The 12,941-nt window shown below is 40.8% G+C and overlaps 1 protein-coding gene and 1 long non-coding RNA gene across 4 annotated transcripts; one reads left to right on the top strand and one right to left on the bottom strand.

Moving 5' to 3' along the window:
• Window positions 1–690: 690 nt before the first annotated feature.
• Window positions 691–6,288, top strand: asip2b (agouti signaling protein, nonagouti homolog (mouse) 2b). 3 transcript variants are annotated; one of them, XM_023795151.2, is made up of 4 exons: window positions 691–813; window positions 899–1,023; window positions 2,708–2,790; window positions 3,625–6,288. In XM_023795151.2, exons 2-4 carry the CDS (start codon window positions 912–914, stop codon window positions 3,790–3,792), a joined length of 363 nt encoding a protein of 120 aa, XP_023650919.1. In that variant the 5' UTR covers window positions 691–813; window positions 899–911; the 3' UTR covers window positions 3,793–6,288. The 3 variants fall into 3 exon arrangements, with proteins under 3 accessions (XP_023650919.1, XP_023650918.1, XP_023650920.1); XM_023795150.2 differs by having other exon boundaries at window positions 710–813; window positions 902–1,023; XM_023795152.2 differs by having other exon boundaries at window positions 712–785; window positions 902–1,023.
• A 1,468-nt stretch (window positions 6,289–7,756) lies between these two features.
• Window positions 7,757–12,939, bottom strand: LOC111835154 (uncharacterized). The gene is made up of 2 exons (XR_002836172.2): window positions 10,711–12,939; window positions 7,757–8,310 (listed from the first exon to the last, which is right to left on the bottom strand). It is a non-coding gene; the product is annotated as an uncharacterized lncRNA (long non-coding RNA).
• Window positions 12,940–12,941: the final 2 nt, after the last annotated feature.

Genomic DNA, 12,941 nt, shown 5'->3' with positions numbered 1-12,941 from the left:
GCAAAAAGTATAATTTACTTTTTTTCGGTGCAGCATACGGATAACAATTAATGAATTGTTGCAATACTAGAAAGAAGTTGTGACAGAAGTTATTATAACTGTCGTGTCTTTCCATAACACAACTTTAACAATTCAGGAGCGGACGGCATAGATACAGTACGTGTCATCTATTTGTCTTCTTTGTAACTGTGACGGCCTATAACAACTGGATTTTAATTAAAAAGAAGTAAAACACGCTATCAAGTCTACCTCCGCTTACTAAACAGGTCCCATTACCATTCACATATATCACAATAATGTACATAGTTACAAGATAAAGATATCGCCTGAAAGTTACATCCGTATGAGTGTATAATTGGTATATACGCTTCTGCGTATTCCAGAACAGAACTGAGGATGGATTTTTCTTAAATATGGTCTCAGTTTTGACACCGTGCACTTTGTTGTGCAGCACACAAATTAACTTAGTAAAAGCTGCCTAACACACGTGCAACATCCGGATTTATAATTGCCTCGTTATATATATGGACGATGAAGTTGCTTCAACCGTATTATACTATAGAGGTTATTAGTTTTCTCATAAACCGGACCGGCGCTTTCAGGGCGTCCAGTCTCCGTCCCCGCACTACGAATGAAGCTCGCAGATGATAGTGATCTTGCTTTACACATTAGAAGTGGGCGGAGGATCGACCTCTCTTATACGAACCGTGAAAACAATCTTCTTTAGGGCTACAGCTCGATAAAATTAGTCTCTGTGTACTGTATATATATTTTGTCTAGGAAAGGTGAACCACTTCATTGCTTTGCTAATTGGTAATGTAATATAAATATGGCATTGACTTTCCTCTATTTCTATATGTTTTATTTATTTATTTAATAATGTTAGTAACTTCTTTAGCAGATCTCCCGTGATGTTGCGGATCATGCTGTGCGCCTTTTTCCTTCTGCACCCCGCGGTTCGCCCGCACAACGCCGGTAAAACTGCCGACGCCGATTTGTTAGACGCTGCAGCAGTGCAGGCAGGTGAGTTATTTTTAATGTTCTCATTAATTTAATAGATTGATACATTTTCAATAATACGGTGTAATATGTAATTTATGGATATTATAGTTAGTTTTTTTAGATCTACATCGACTAAAATCCGGTTGACTGGAAACAATTGCTTTTATATGTATGACGTATTCACACACACACATACACACACACACACGTTTAATATGATATCCGTCCTGTAGCCGATTTCCAGTTGGGGCTGTCTAAAGGCAGAGAAGTCTCCTTGTATCTCTCACTTTGGCATAAGAATTAGGCCCCAGCTTTGTTTTTGTGATGGTATTTACTTGGTTTTTATCCTCAACAAAGGCCACAATCCGAGGTTTAAGGTTAATTTATGTTAACCGTGCACTACAAGACCTTGAATAGACTCTGAAATGACTTTTTAAAGACTAAAGTGTGACACATAGTCACATCTAAAGACAATGTGTCATTAGTCACAGACTGTTTTGTCACAGGCTATGATTTTGCAAAGACTGGGGATCTTGCAGGGTTTTTATTTACAAAAGTACAGCTAGATTCCTTTTCAGGTTATTTCCCATCATGCTAAATTTACAGGAAGAGAAAAACTGTTCAACAGAAAGAGAAGCTTTTGGCTGCAGTTTCTCTTGTGCGCGATGGTTTGCTGTTACGCCAAGGTCTGTCTGCCCTGTGTATCTATCTACCCCTCCTCAGATGGTTTACCTGTTTCGCTCTTTCCTGATGGGTGCTGCAGAGAGCTGAACTATAGCTTTTTGACAATGTCCATGTTAATATTTGCATGAGACAAGACTAAAAACTTATAATATCAAGCATGGTTGATTTTATCAGATTATCAAGAGGACAAAAAGGCGACTATCTTGAGCACCTCACATCAAACGATCAAGATGATTTTGTCCTGATTTTGTCTGCAACAGTGACATAGCCTGAAATGTTGTTTGGTGTAAGGCTGCATCTTGGTGCATCTTTGATCTGCGTGTGACTCGTGCGCTGTTCTGTATACGGCATGTCTGCTGTGATTCTCAGCAAAGGCTCTGGACTGTCAAAACGCAGTCAGAATTAGCCATTAAAGAGTGCAGATGAACTGATATATGTTTAATAATCAATGATCAAGTGGCGATGGACAAATCATAATCCTCATTTGTTTTGCTTTACACAATTAGTGCGCGGCTCACTCAGGTCCAATGGGCTGACTGTACTGGTGGGTCTCACTATAGTCGTGTGACCAGCATGGCACCCAGGGTGGGACACCTCGGAGAGAGTACCCGACGGAGCCTAGCCGACCAATTCATTTAGCTTATTTTACATTTGGCACACCATGTGCACCAGCCTAGCATCACTCACACTCCGTCATGGGGTTCTCGCGTGATTATTCTGGCTTAATTAATTAAATCACCATTAAATTAATCAGAATCAGAAAATTAATCAGATTACATTGAATCTGAATTTTAAAAGCCAAGGAATACTCTCACTTATTTCATATGCAGGGACCTCATGCCGCTCTTTAAAGATGGTGGTGCTGCTGATACTTCGAGCAGAGCTCCGTAATGTTTCCCAGCATGCAAAGCCATAAATGCGGGAAGGTTTACCTGCTGTTGTGCATAAACAGCTTTATTCTGGCCTGCATCTTTTATTGTGTAAGTGGGGAATGGCTGTAACTGATGTTGTTTCACAACAGGAGATTCGAACTTGAGGAGAACGAAGTCGAGAACATTGTTTTCCAGGAGAGGATTTCAGGAAAGGCACAGGATTCAAGCTGTGGTAGGCATTCCATCGCCACGGCGACCCCACTGTGTCCCCATGACGTCTCTATCATATCGCCACGGCGACCCCACTGTGTCCCCATGACGTCACCATCATATTGCCACGGCAACCTAACTGTTTCCCCATGATGTCTCCATCATATCACCACGTCGACCGCACTGTGTCTCCATGATGTCTCCATCATATCACCATGATGTCTCCATCATTAGTCCATAACGTGCCCGCTGTAACTCCACACTCTGTATCTCTCTAGTTTAAAATATGTACTGTTGTGATGAAAGCGGTCTTTGAGCCATGCGAGAAAAATTACAGTTAAAGTGGAAAATGCGCACAGTGCTGTGGCTCGCCGTAACCTCAGAAACAGATCCTGGTCAGAACTAGCAGCAGTGACTTACATGTTTTTTTCATGCTTGGAGATGGATGCCTTTCATTACGTCCAAACCATAAATTTTACGTAGCCAGTCAAGAACTATTTCTGTTGGATTTCAGTTATGTGACGGACACACTATCTATCCACTGGGCGTAAATTAGCCAGTCGCCTTATCACTGTCAAATCCACTATATTTTGTTTCTCTATAATTTTTTTTTTCAAATCTAGCTTAAAATCCAGGTGCTAATAGATGCTATGTACCTAGAATTAGTTTAGAAAATTTAGTTTAGAGCATCTTCACCTTCAGAGTAATAAGTCCCAGGAAGCTGCTTAGTGGTAAATCGTCACCCCTCCTTCGAGGAGGTGAATGTGTTGACCTCCATCCTTTAATGAATGCTAAAGATGGGGCTGTGATACCGCTGTAGGTCCCCCTGTGACGCTTTTGCCCCATTCTCTGCCAGAAGCCCAATCTGGCCCCGCCCCCTGCCCCGGAGCGCTGCTCGCGTGTGACGGAGAGCTGTGGCCCCCACCTGTACTGCTGTGACCCCTGTGCCACATGCCGCTGTCACTTCTTCAACTCCATCTGCTACTGCTGGAGGCTGAGCCAGCACTGCATCAAGAAGGGATAGACGCACACCACCAGGGGGCGCACTCCCGCACAGACACACATGCGGCATGCTCACACTCTCAAGGACGGGCGCACGCACATGGATACTCACCAGTACTCACGGGAGCACACGCGCACCCCCACTTACACAGGCGCTCACCGGCGCCCCCTGTCTGACATTTTTACCACTGATTGACGTCGACCCAACCAGTGCAGAGAAAAAAGTGCTCTTTTTAATATAGCATTTTCCTACATTTAGTATTCCTGTATTTTGATTTTATATTTTAGATGTATGAAAAATGTATAAAATGTATAACAGTTAACGTAATGATGAAAGCAAGAAAGGGACTTTCTGTTGAGCCTTTGACTATCACCCAGTCAACAATATAAAAAGAATGTTCTGGAAGACTTCTGAGGACGAGTGAGCCATAATTAGGACAAGAAAACAATTAATGTGATCATGAGGCTGAGCAGAGGCCCATGCAAATGGGAAGGTTATAATCACCGTGCAAACACGTACAAACACGTTGGTTCTGTTGTGTTTGTTTCTTTTCTGACATGTCAGTCTTTTGTGGTGAGCTTGTTCACATGAAGCGAACACAACCCACACCAAACACGATTACACAATTTGGCAAGACAGCCTGGAATGTGCTCATTATTTCAGAGTTAGGTTCCTTGCTTGGGCTTAACATTGAAATAATGATTTACAGCCGGTTATGGTCTTAATCACAGAAACAAGCTAAGCAGCTAAATTTCAACATTTTACTACAGGAACTCGGAACAATTAAGCAAATTCAAAACACGGCATAGCATTAGGCCAAGAGCCTTGTTTTTTAAATGGTGCTAATACATCTGAAATGCAGACGCAGCTGGACTGATGGCTAATATCCTGTGAAACGCAATACGGGACGTCGAAAGCTAAAATGGAAAGAGCACCAGAACCCTAAGTGATCCGTGAATATTCTGGAGCTCAGCCTTGGGAGTTTTTTGTTAGACCCAGAACCCAGAAGACGGCGAACGAAAAGACAGCTTCCAATTTCTAGGATGAAAACCTGTCATTAGTCCAAGTAATTTTTTATTATCCATTTAGTGGCCCAGTGACAATTAAGTGCCATTCAGCTCTTTAAAGGTCCCTGTGTCACCTGACCAGAAAGATAAAAATAGATAATAGTTCTTGTCATTACTGTCCACTGTAGTCCTAAATCACTGAGGTGAGGCCTAATTCAAAACCCTAGACTTTGGCTTGAACAAAAGGAGACCTGCACTCAGTGCTCTGTAGGCCTGGTAGAGAGGAATCTTTAAATGGGAGGGGCTTGTGAGAGCACGTTGCCATGGAAACAGCTTTCTCCTGCAGCTGCAAACCTTCACCGGCTAAACTGCCTGCTTAGGCACCAGGTCACGGATGTGAGGTATCTCTGAGTTTTGTAAATATATATATATATAGAATCAGTGTGTGTGTGTATATACACTCACCTAAAGGATTATTAGGAACACCATACTAATACGGTGTTTGACCCCCTTTCGCCTTCAGAACTGCCTTAATTCTACGTGGCATTGATTCAACAAGGTGCTAAAGCATTCTTTAGAAATGTTGGCCCATATTGATAGGATAGCATCTTGCAGTTGATGGAGATTTGTGGGATGCACATCCAGGGCACGAAGCTCCCGTTCCACCACATCCCAAAGATGCTCTATTGAGTTGAGATCTGGTGACTGTGGGGGCCATTGTAGTACAGTGAACTCATTGTCATATTCAAGAAACCAATTTGAAATGATTCGAGCTTTGTGCCATGGTGCATTATCCTGCTGGAAGTAGCCATCAGAGGATGGGTACATGGTGGTCATAAAGGGATGGACATGGTCAGAAACAATGCTCAGGTAGGCCGTGGCATTTAAACGATGCCCAATTAGCACTAAGGGGCCTAAAGTGTGCCAAGAAAACATCCCCCACACCATTACACCACCACCACCAGCCTGCACAGTGGTAACAAGGCATGATGGATCCATGTTCTCATTCTGTTTACGCCAAATTCTGACTCTACCATTTGAATGTCTCAACAGAAATCCAGACTCATCAGACCAGGCAACATTTTTCCAGTCTTCAACTGTCCAATTTTGGTGAGCAAATTGTAGCCTCTTTTTCCTATTTGTAGTGGAGATGAGTGGTACCCGGTGGGGTCTTCTGCTGTTGTAGCCCATCCGCCTCAAGGTTGTGCGTGTTGTGGCTTCGCAAATGCTTTGCTGCGTACCTCGGTTGTAACGAGTGGTTATTTCAGTCAAAGTTGCTCTTCTATCAGCTTGAATCAGTCGGCCCATTCTCCTCTGACCTCTAGCATCAACAAGGCATTTTCGCCCACAGGACTGCCGCATACTGGATGTTTTTCCCTTTGCACACCATTCTTTGTAAACCCTAGAAATGGTTGTGTGTGAAAATCCCAGTAACTGAGCAGATTTTGAAATACTCAGACCGGCCCGTCTGGCACCAACAACCATGCCACGCTCAAAATTGCTTAAATCACCTTTCTTTCCCATTCTGACATTCAGTTTGGAGTTCAGGAGATTGTCTTGACCAGGACCACACCCCTAAATGCATTGAAGCAACTGCCATGTGACTGGTTGATTAGATAATTGCATTAATGAGAAATTGAACAGGTGTTCCTAATAATCCTTTAGGTGAGTGTATATATATATATATATATATATATTATATATATATATATATATATATATATATATATATATATATATATATATATATATATATATATATATATATATATATATATATATATATACATGCACGCACACACACATATATACAAATATACATGTAGAGATGCTGATTTGTATCTCCTGACAAGAGTATTGGTGTGCAATATATTTTTAAATACATATTTCCATATATTTCTGTACATTATTGTAATCTTTTTCTGTGTCCTTGATGATGTGCTATGATTAAAAATTCAAGGGGTTCAGCAGAGCTTTTTTTAGTAGTTTGCTTTAAATACTGATTCTTTCTGGGAGCATATGAGTAACCCGAAATCAAGGTATGCCTCTCACCACTCCGTCATTTACTGCCTTTCTTTTCATTGTAAATGGCTTGCGTGCCCACAACGTGTCCCAACTATCCATCCACCTGTAAACACATCACATTTGACAGACAGTTTGTATCATTTTGTTGGAATGTTGGGGCGTGCTGCCGCCAGCGGGGGGAGTGTGTGTATTTGTGGGTGTGTGTGTGGGGGGGTAACTAGCGATAACTGGCGTGTTTCTGCACATATTCTTTTAACGGCAACTGGGGCCTGCAGCAGATGTGCGACGTTTTAAAAGCTCAGCCCAGGCGTTAAACTCGCCTTCACAGAAAAAATAATAAAAAAAAAAAAACAACGTGATCCGTCTGCCAAACACTACTATCGCTAAACGTCGCCATGCAGCGGGCAGATGACTGCGGAGAAAAGTGTCTCCTGATTAGGGCAAAACTGGATCTGCTTCTGTTCATTAGAAATGGTTTTAATTTAATCGGGCAAACTAAGCAGGATCGTTTATATTGGGTTAGGTCTGGTGAAATAAAATCGTGGCATTTAGTTTTAGGTACTGTTTTCTCTTAGTAACACCAACGTAGTAATTGTTTTGATAAGTGAAATACGAGACTGCTGGGGGTGGGTGCATCACGCCAAGTGACCAGTTTAAGTGGATAAACCAAGGACATCCAGACAAAGTCGTGGCCAGGAATCAAGCGCACAGCTCTGGAAGTCCAGTTCAATCATATATATATATAGTAGTGGTGTGCGATACTAGGCTACAAGATTTGGTATCGATCCGATACCAAGTTTCAATACAGGGCCAGTATCGCCGATACCGAAATGGATACTTTTTAATAATCAAGGTGGATGCATCAAATTGCTAAAGCTGAATTAATTTTTATTACCTTTAAGTGTTTTTGTGTTTTTTTTTTTGTGTTTACTAATTAGTTAAAACGCAGGACAGAATTTGGGCAAAGTTTATTAGTAAATAAATACAACAAGTAACACAAAATGTCTTTTTCTTACATAAAGTGCACTAAATTAGAGAACTGGCTTTGAAAAAAAAATAAAAAATGATTACTGAAAATACAATAAACAAAGTACAATTAAAAATACAATAAAGTGTAAAAACGCTCAAAGGAATATCCCCCACCCCCTGTGCAGAACATATTAAAGGTTTTTTGTTCAGGAACAGTATCATGTTCACACATTGCGATTTTATTGCACTTCGCCTGGTACTTAGAAACTGTCCTCTCAGCTCACACAGACAGCAGCAGTGCATTCAGGAGAGAGACTGAAACTAGAGTATCGATCTCCTTAAACTGATATTGATCAATATCAATACCAATATTATTATCAATATTATCGATACTTGGATCGATCCACCCACCACTATCATATAGTGAGCGTGGCTCCCTCTACTGGCCGGCTGTGCGATTTCATCCCTCATAGTTCTCATGAGGTAAGTGATCGTCCAGGGGAAAAATTCTGGTGATACTGTAGCTGAAGCGTCAGTCCTGGATAACAGAAACAATGTGAAAATAAACAACACTGCAAATAAATAAAACTCGTAAGAAAAACAACTAAATAAAGATTTTTTTTATATTAATCATACAACATCTGGGGAGGTGATTTGCATCTATTAGGTGTTTGAGGGGAGTGGCCATGCTCAGCTGTGTGATGTCATCTTGTGTCCTTCACACTTTAACGTAAAGGAACCAGAAATACAATTATATCTTTTTTGTTTTGTCTTGTAGAAACACAACAAGAACTGGGCCCTGATTTAAGGTACCCCTGTTTGAATGGGGTCTATCTTTGTTCGTTTACATTTACCCCAGACAACCTTAAATCCAACCAGTTAAGCAAGTAATACAGCCCCCTGGTCAAGGAATAGTTAGTGACATCATAACCTCGTAATCTGATGGGAATCTGCTAAGCAAAGCAGGTTAGCAGAAGTAAAAAGTTAAGTACATCGTATAATGTCAAATAAAAGGCACACAAAGTCATAGGTACTTCAGAGGGTTCAGTGGAAGTTTACAGTTTTTTTCAGTCGCTAACAAGCGTTTGTCCAAACAGTTGTCACATTTTCAAAACTCTAAACACAATTAGCACAGCATCGGTCTTTTGTGGCCATACCATTCACACATTTCATGTCGTTTTCACCCAATATGCAGTCAGTGAACACATTTCCACAATGCTTACATTTTCTTAACAGACAAGCTATACCTCCCAACAAAATTATGGACTGTTTTTGTAGTATTTACGAATGTTAACACACAACATCCCACAATAGCAAAAACAATATTCCAAACCTTAGATACAGTATAAAAACCTCTGCTTCTGCAATGATATCAGTTCAAAAACAATATCAATATCAAAAATATATCTCAGCTGATAATAAACAAACAATTGAATAATTGACACACAGCTGATTTATGTTGGGTAAATTGGGCCAACCACAGCTTATTCCATTCTGGCTTAGACTCAGTGGGGTTTATAAGGCAAGACTTTGAGGAGTGATGTTTTTGGAAACATGTGGCCTAACCCTGAAGATCGCAGAGATTAGATGCAAATTTTTTGCCTTTTTTTAGCCCCCCTCCCCCTCCCCCCCTTTTTATCTTGGCTTTTTGCTGTTGTTTTTTTGTTCAGAATGCTCTTGTGTGTTTCATGGATATTTTGTTCACTGTAAGCAATACTGTAAAACTTTTTCTGTTCTATCATACCGTGTTTCTACTGTACCTCCTGTAGTAAACAGTAAAGAAAAAAAAACTTGTTTGCTTTTTACTGGAATGCTTTTGAATGTGAACATTACTGTACATGTGGACATACAGTTACCAACCAAGACATTTCTGGTGTCAAAATGGTGGATTGCATGTTTTGCATGCAAATACCTGTAAAACTGAAACATAAAAGTCTATGCAGTTTTTGTAATGTCAATAATAGCCAGTATTTTGAAACCTGGTGTACTTTGACTGACTGCATGTACCTTGTGAAGTGAACACAAGTGTTATTCTTTGACAGAATAATTTCATTTTGAGTCAGATTTATAGTGTTTTTGTAAAGTTAGTGTGTGCAGAGAAAGATGTGTTCTATTTTGAAATGAAGAGTTAGTATATATTTAACAAAATGTATTTTTGAGAAGAAAATTATCCATTTGGCCAATTGTGTTTTGTAGGTGTGAGTCTGTGTTAAGAGTTTAGAAAAAGTATCTGAAGTATGGGTAAGCGCTTGTTAGCGATTGAAAAAAACTGTAACTGAACTGTTTTCTTTGTTAATGTTTTTAGTTCACGTTGTCCTTAACCACATGCGCGTGTTCCTATGTGTGTGTGTGTGTGTTTCAGTTAGCCCCCAACCACTTGCAACTATAAAATGAGAAAAAAAAGAAAAAAAACGAAACTTCGCAATGCCAATTCTGCAGGAATTCAATTTACCACAGAACTCCAAATTAAACTTCAGTGAGGCAGTTACATTTTACAAGATCGTGTTGCTTGTTTGCCAGTCTGCTGATGCAGAGAATCTTACAGTCAGCAGCTAGTAACTGCACAGTGATTTTATTGTGAGCACAGTGGACTAAAATTGAATTAGAAACACTCTGTTTGCATATGTTTTAACAGCTACGTAAAAGAGAGGTGTTCAAACCAGGAAAAAAAAACTCTGGTGTTCAGCTGAAAGCCTGTCGTACATTATCCAATATTGCGATGCATTAAGTAATCATATTTTCAAGCCTTTCAGCCCTAAATTCCAAACATTTTTAACGTCAAGCTCATGTGCAACAAAGGACACGCTGTGTATTTAATACCCACGATTTTCAGTAGGTATTCAAATATAGCACAGCTTCTAGTCAAATTTGTTGTTTGCTTATATCCAAAAGCTACAAATATTGCAGGCAAAATGAATTATTAATACGGCAGTATTACCCTGTGCCAGGTGAACCCCCGCCTCGTGCCCTGTGCTGCCCGGGACAGGCTCCAGGCTCACTGTGACCATGTAGTGGAAAAGCAGCTGTAATATGGATGAATTATTAATGAGGCTTGGAAGAATAGAAAAGTAGTAAAAAAGACACACTTTATTGTATGAACCGGAAATCGCTAAGGTGCGTGGCTTTGGGGAGTTATGACACTGTGTCTGTATCGGAAGGTTTCTGCTTCAAATCCCGTGGTGGACAGAGCGGTGGACTGAGTGAAACTATGAGTCAATGCTGACAAAAGCTTTGAGGTGAAGACTCAGCGGAGAATGTTGAATATGACGATGCTAGTCAAAAAAGCCCCATCTATTCCCTTCAAAGGTTTAGTCGAAATTACAACAGTGAGAGGCTATTCATGTAGAAAAATGAGAACTGTATGGTTAATAAAACACATGGTTAATGATACTGGGGATGTCACAGTGGGTGGCACTATGGCTTCGAACCCACCAGTGTGTCTCCTACCGTGCAAGCACACCATAACCCAGTGGCAGACGAGCGGTTATGGAGGATGGATGGATGAAAGTTGTATGTCTGTATTGAGTTACTATATGAAAACAAAGGAATCAATGTCACTTTATTTACTTTTGCCAGAATTTGGAAGATGTTTTCCATTTTCATTCATAAGACTCAACCTGATTCAATTCTTTCCTAAGGAAGCTAACATGTGCAGCCTTAATACAAAAGGAACAGGCGATGTTGGCTCTGATAAGTACCCCGTCAGCAGCCAGTTACAGACACCAGGCCACGAATGAAACCTTGCTGGATAGAAATGTATGTACAATAATTAGATTGCTTTAATGAAGCAGTGTATAAAATGTAAAGGATAAAGGAACAGTGAACATGGGTTTGAAATCAACAGAAGAGTGTTTTGATAAAGTAACTGTTTATGCAGGGCTACTGTCAATTGTAACTAACCAAAACATAAGAAACTCTCCAGTATGTCCAGCAAGGCACACCATTGTAATACACACCCCAGAGGCACACAATATTATTTATGCTATGCCACTGTGACAGCACCTTGGGATCCCCCTAAAACCTATGCACCGTATCCCTTGGTTATGGTTCCCTTCTCCCCACAAACACAGGCACACATATTTCAAACAGGATTACACGTTGTAAAGAGATCATACTGCCAGCCCCCTCGGAAGGAGAGAGAGGACCACACTTTGGAAACACACTATCACAGCTTGGCCCTGCCACTGCTGTTTTTGTTTCCACCGAATGGTCTGCATTAAATGAAATCTGAGCTGGTGAGAAACAAACGGCCCATCGCGTCAACATTTCGCCTTCCTAACACCTTCTCGGAGAAAAACAATGCCGCGGAATGCTTATTAGTCTGCTTAAAAAAGTGTCACCGAAACATTTAAATGACACACTCAGGCATGGCTGCCGGGTGGGGCTGGACTGAAAACGAATCCGCAATCCTTCGACAGCAGGATACGTGTTTAAAAAAAGCAAATTACGGTTGGCTCTGGCCTACGGTCACCCTGCCTGCCGGTTTTATTTCAACACCACCAGTAGGAGGCCAATGTGTCGAAACTTATGGAGAGAAAAGAAGGAACGTGACATTTTCAGGCGATGTCAACCCTAGCTGCTGGTTTCTGTGATGCTCTACCCCGGGGCTCTGCCTCCCGTCACCATTAAACAACGCTTTTATCATTGTAAACAAGCTGTCAAAGAACATTCACAGACAAAAAAACAAGGACACGGGGGATAGTATCCCCACTTGCAATGATGTTTCTGCTTGATATACTATGTTCGGCTAGACCACTATTGTAGACTGGGAAATGCGGTTAATTAATTCTGTTAGGTGGTTAATCAGTGTATTTCTGACAAGTTTTGTGCATTGCATCATTTACCTTCGTCAGTCATACAATATACGTCTTATGGAAATTCCTTCAAGCTTACATTAGCACTGTCTCACCTGTCAACGGGGACATTGCTGTCAAAAGTAAAAAAAAAAAATTGACCAAATTCAAGGACTAGGTGTCCCGGACATCATTAGTATCAGTTTCAAACACTATATAGTACTAATAAACAAATAGTGACTCATGGGCAATCTATTAAAGCCCATGATATAGTGTTGATTTCAATTCGTATGACTGGGCATGCGCGAAGACGCCAGCAACGGAGGATGTCTCGGTACGTATGACGTAAATGATGTGCGTGCCGTGCGTCCTCCCC

The sequence above is a fragment of the Paramormyrops kingsleyae genome, chromosome 4, assembly GCF_048594095.1.
Source record: "Paramormyrops kingsleyae isolate MSU_618 chromosome 4, PKINGS_0.4, whole genome shotgun sequence".
Lineage (NCBI taxonomy): Eukaryota > Metazoa > Chordata > Actinopteri > Osteoglossiformes > Mormyridae > Paramormyrops > Paramormyrops kingsleyae.
Note: the sequence above shows the minus strand (reverse complement) of the source record. Positions and strands in the feature narration are given on the sequence as shown.

Excerpts from the sequence above, each read along its gene's own strand:
- asip2b (XM_023795151.2), top strand. The coding sequence starts at position 912 with ATGTTGCGGATCATGCTGTGCGCCTTTTTCCTTCTGCACCCCGCGGTT. Across the intron at positions 1,024-2,707 it reads CGCTGCAGCAGTGCAGGCAG|GAGATTCGAACTTGAGGAGA; the intron begins GTGAGTTATTTT and ends GTTTCACAACAG. Across the intron at positions 2,791-3,624 it reads GGCACAGGATTCAAGCTGTG|AAGCCCAATCTGGCCCCGCC; the intron begins GTAGGCATTCCA and ends ATTCTCTGCCAG.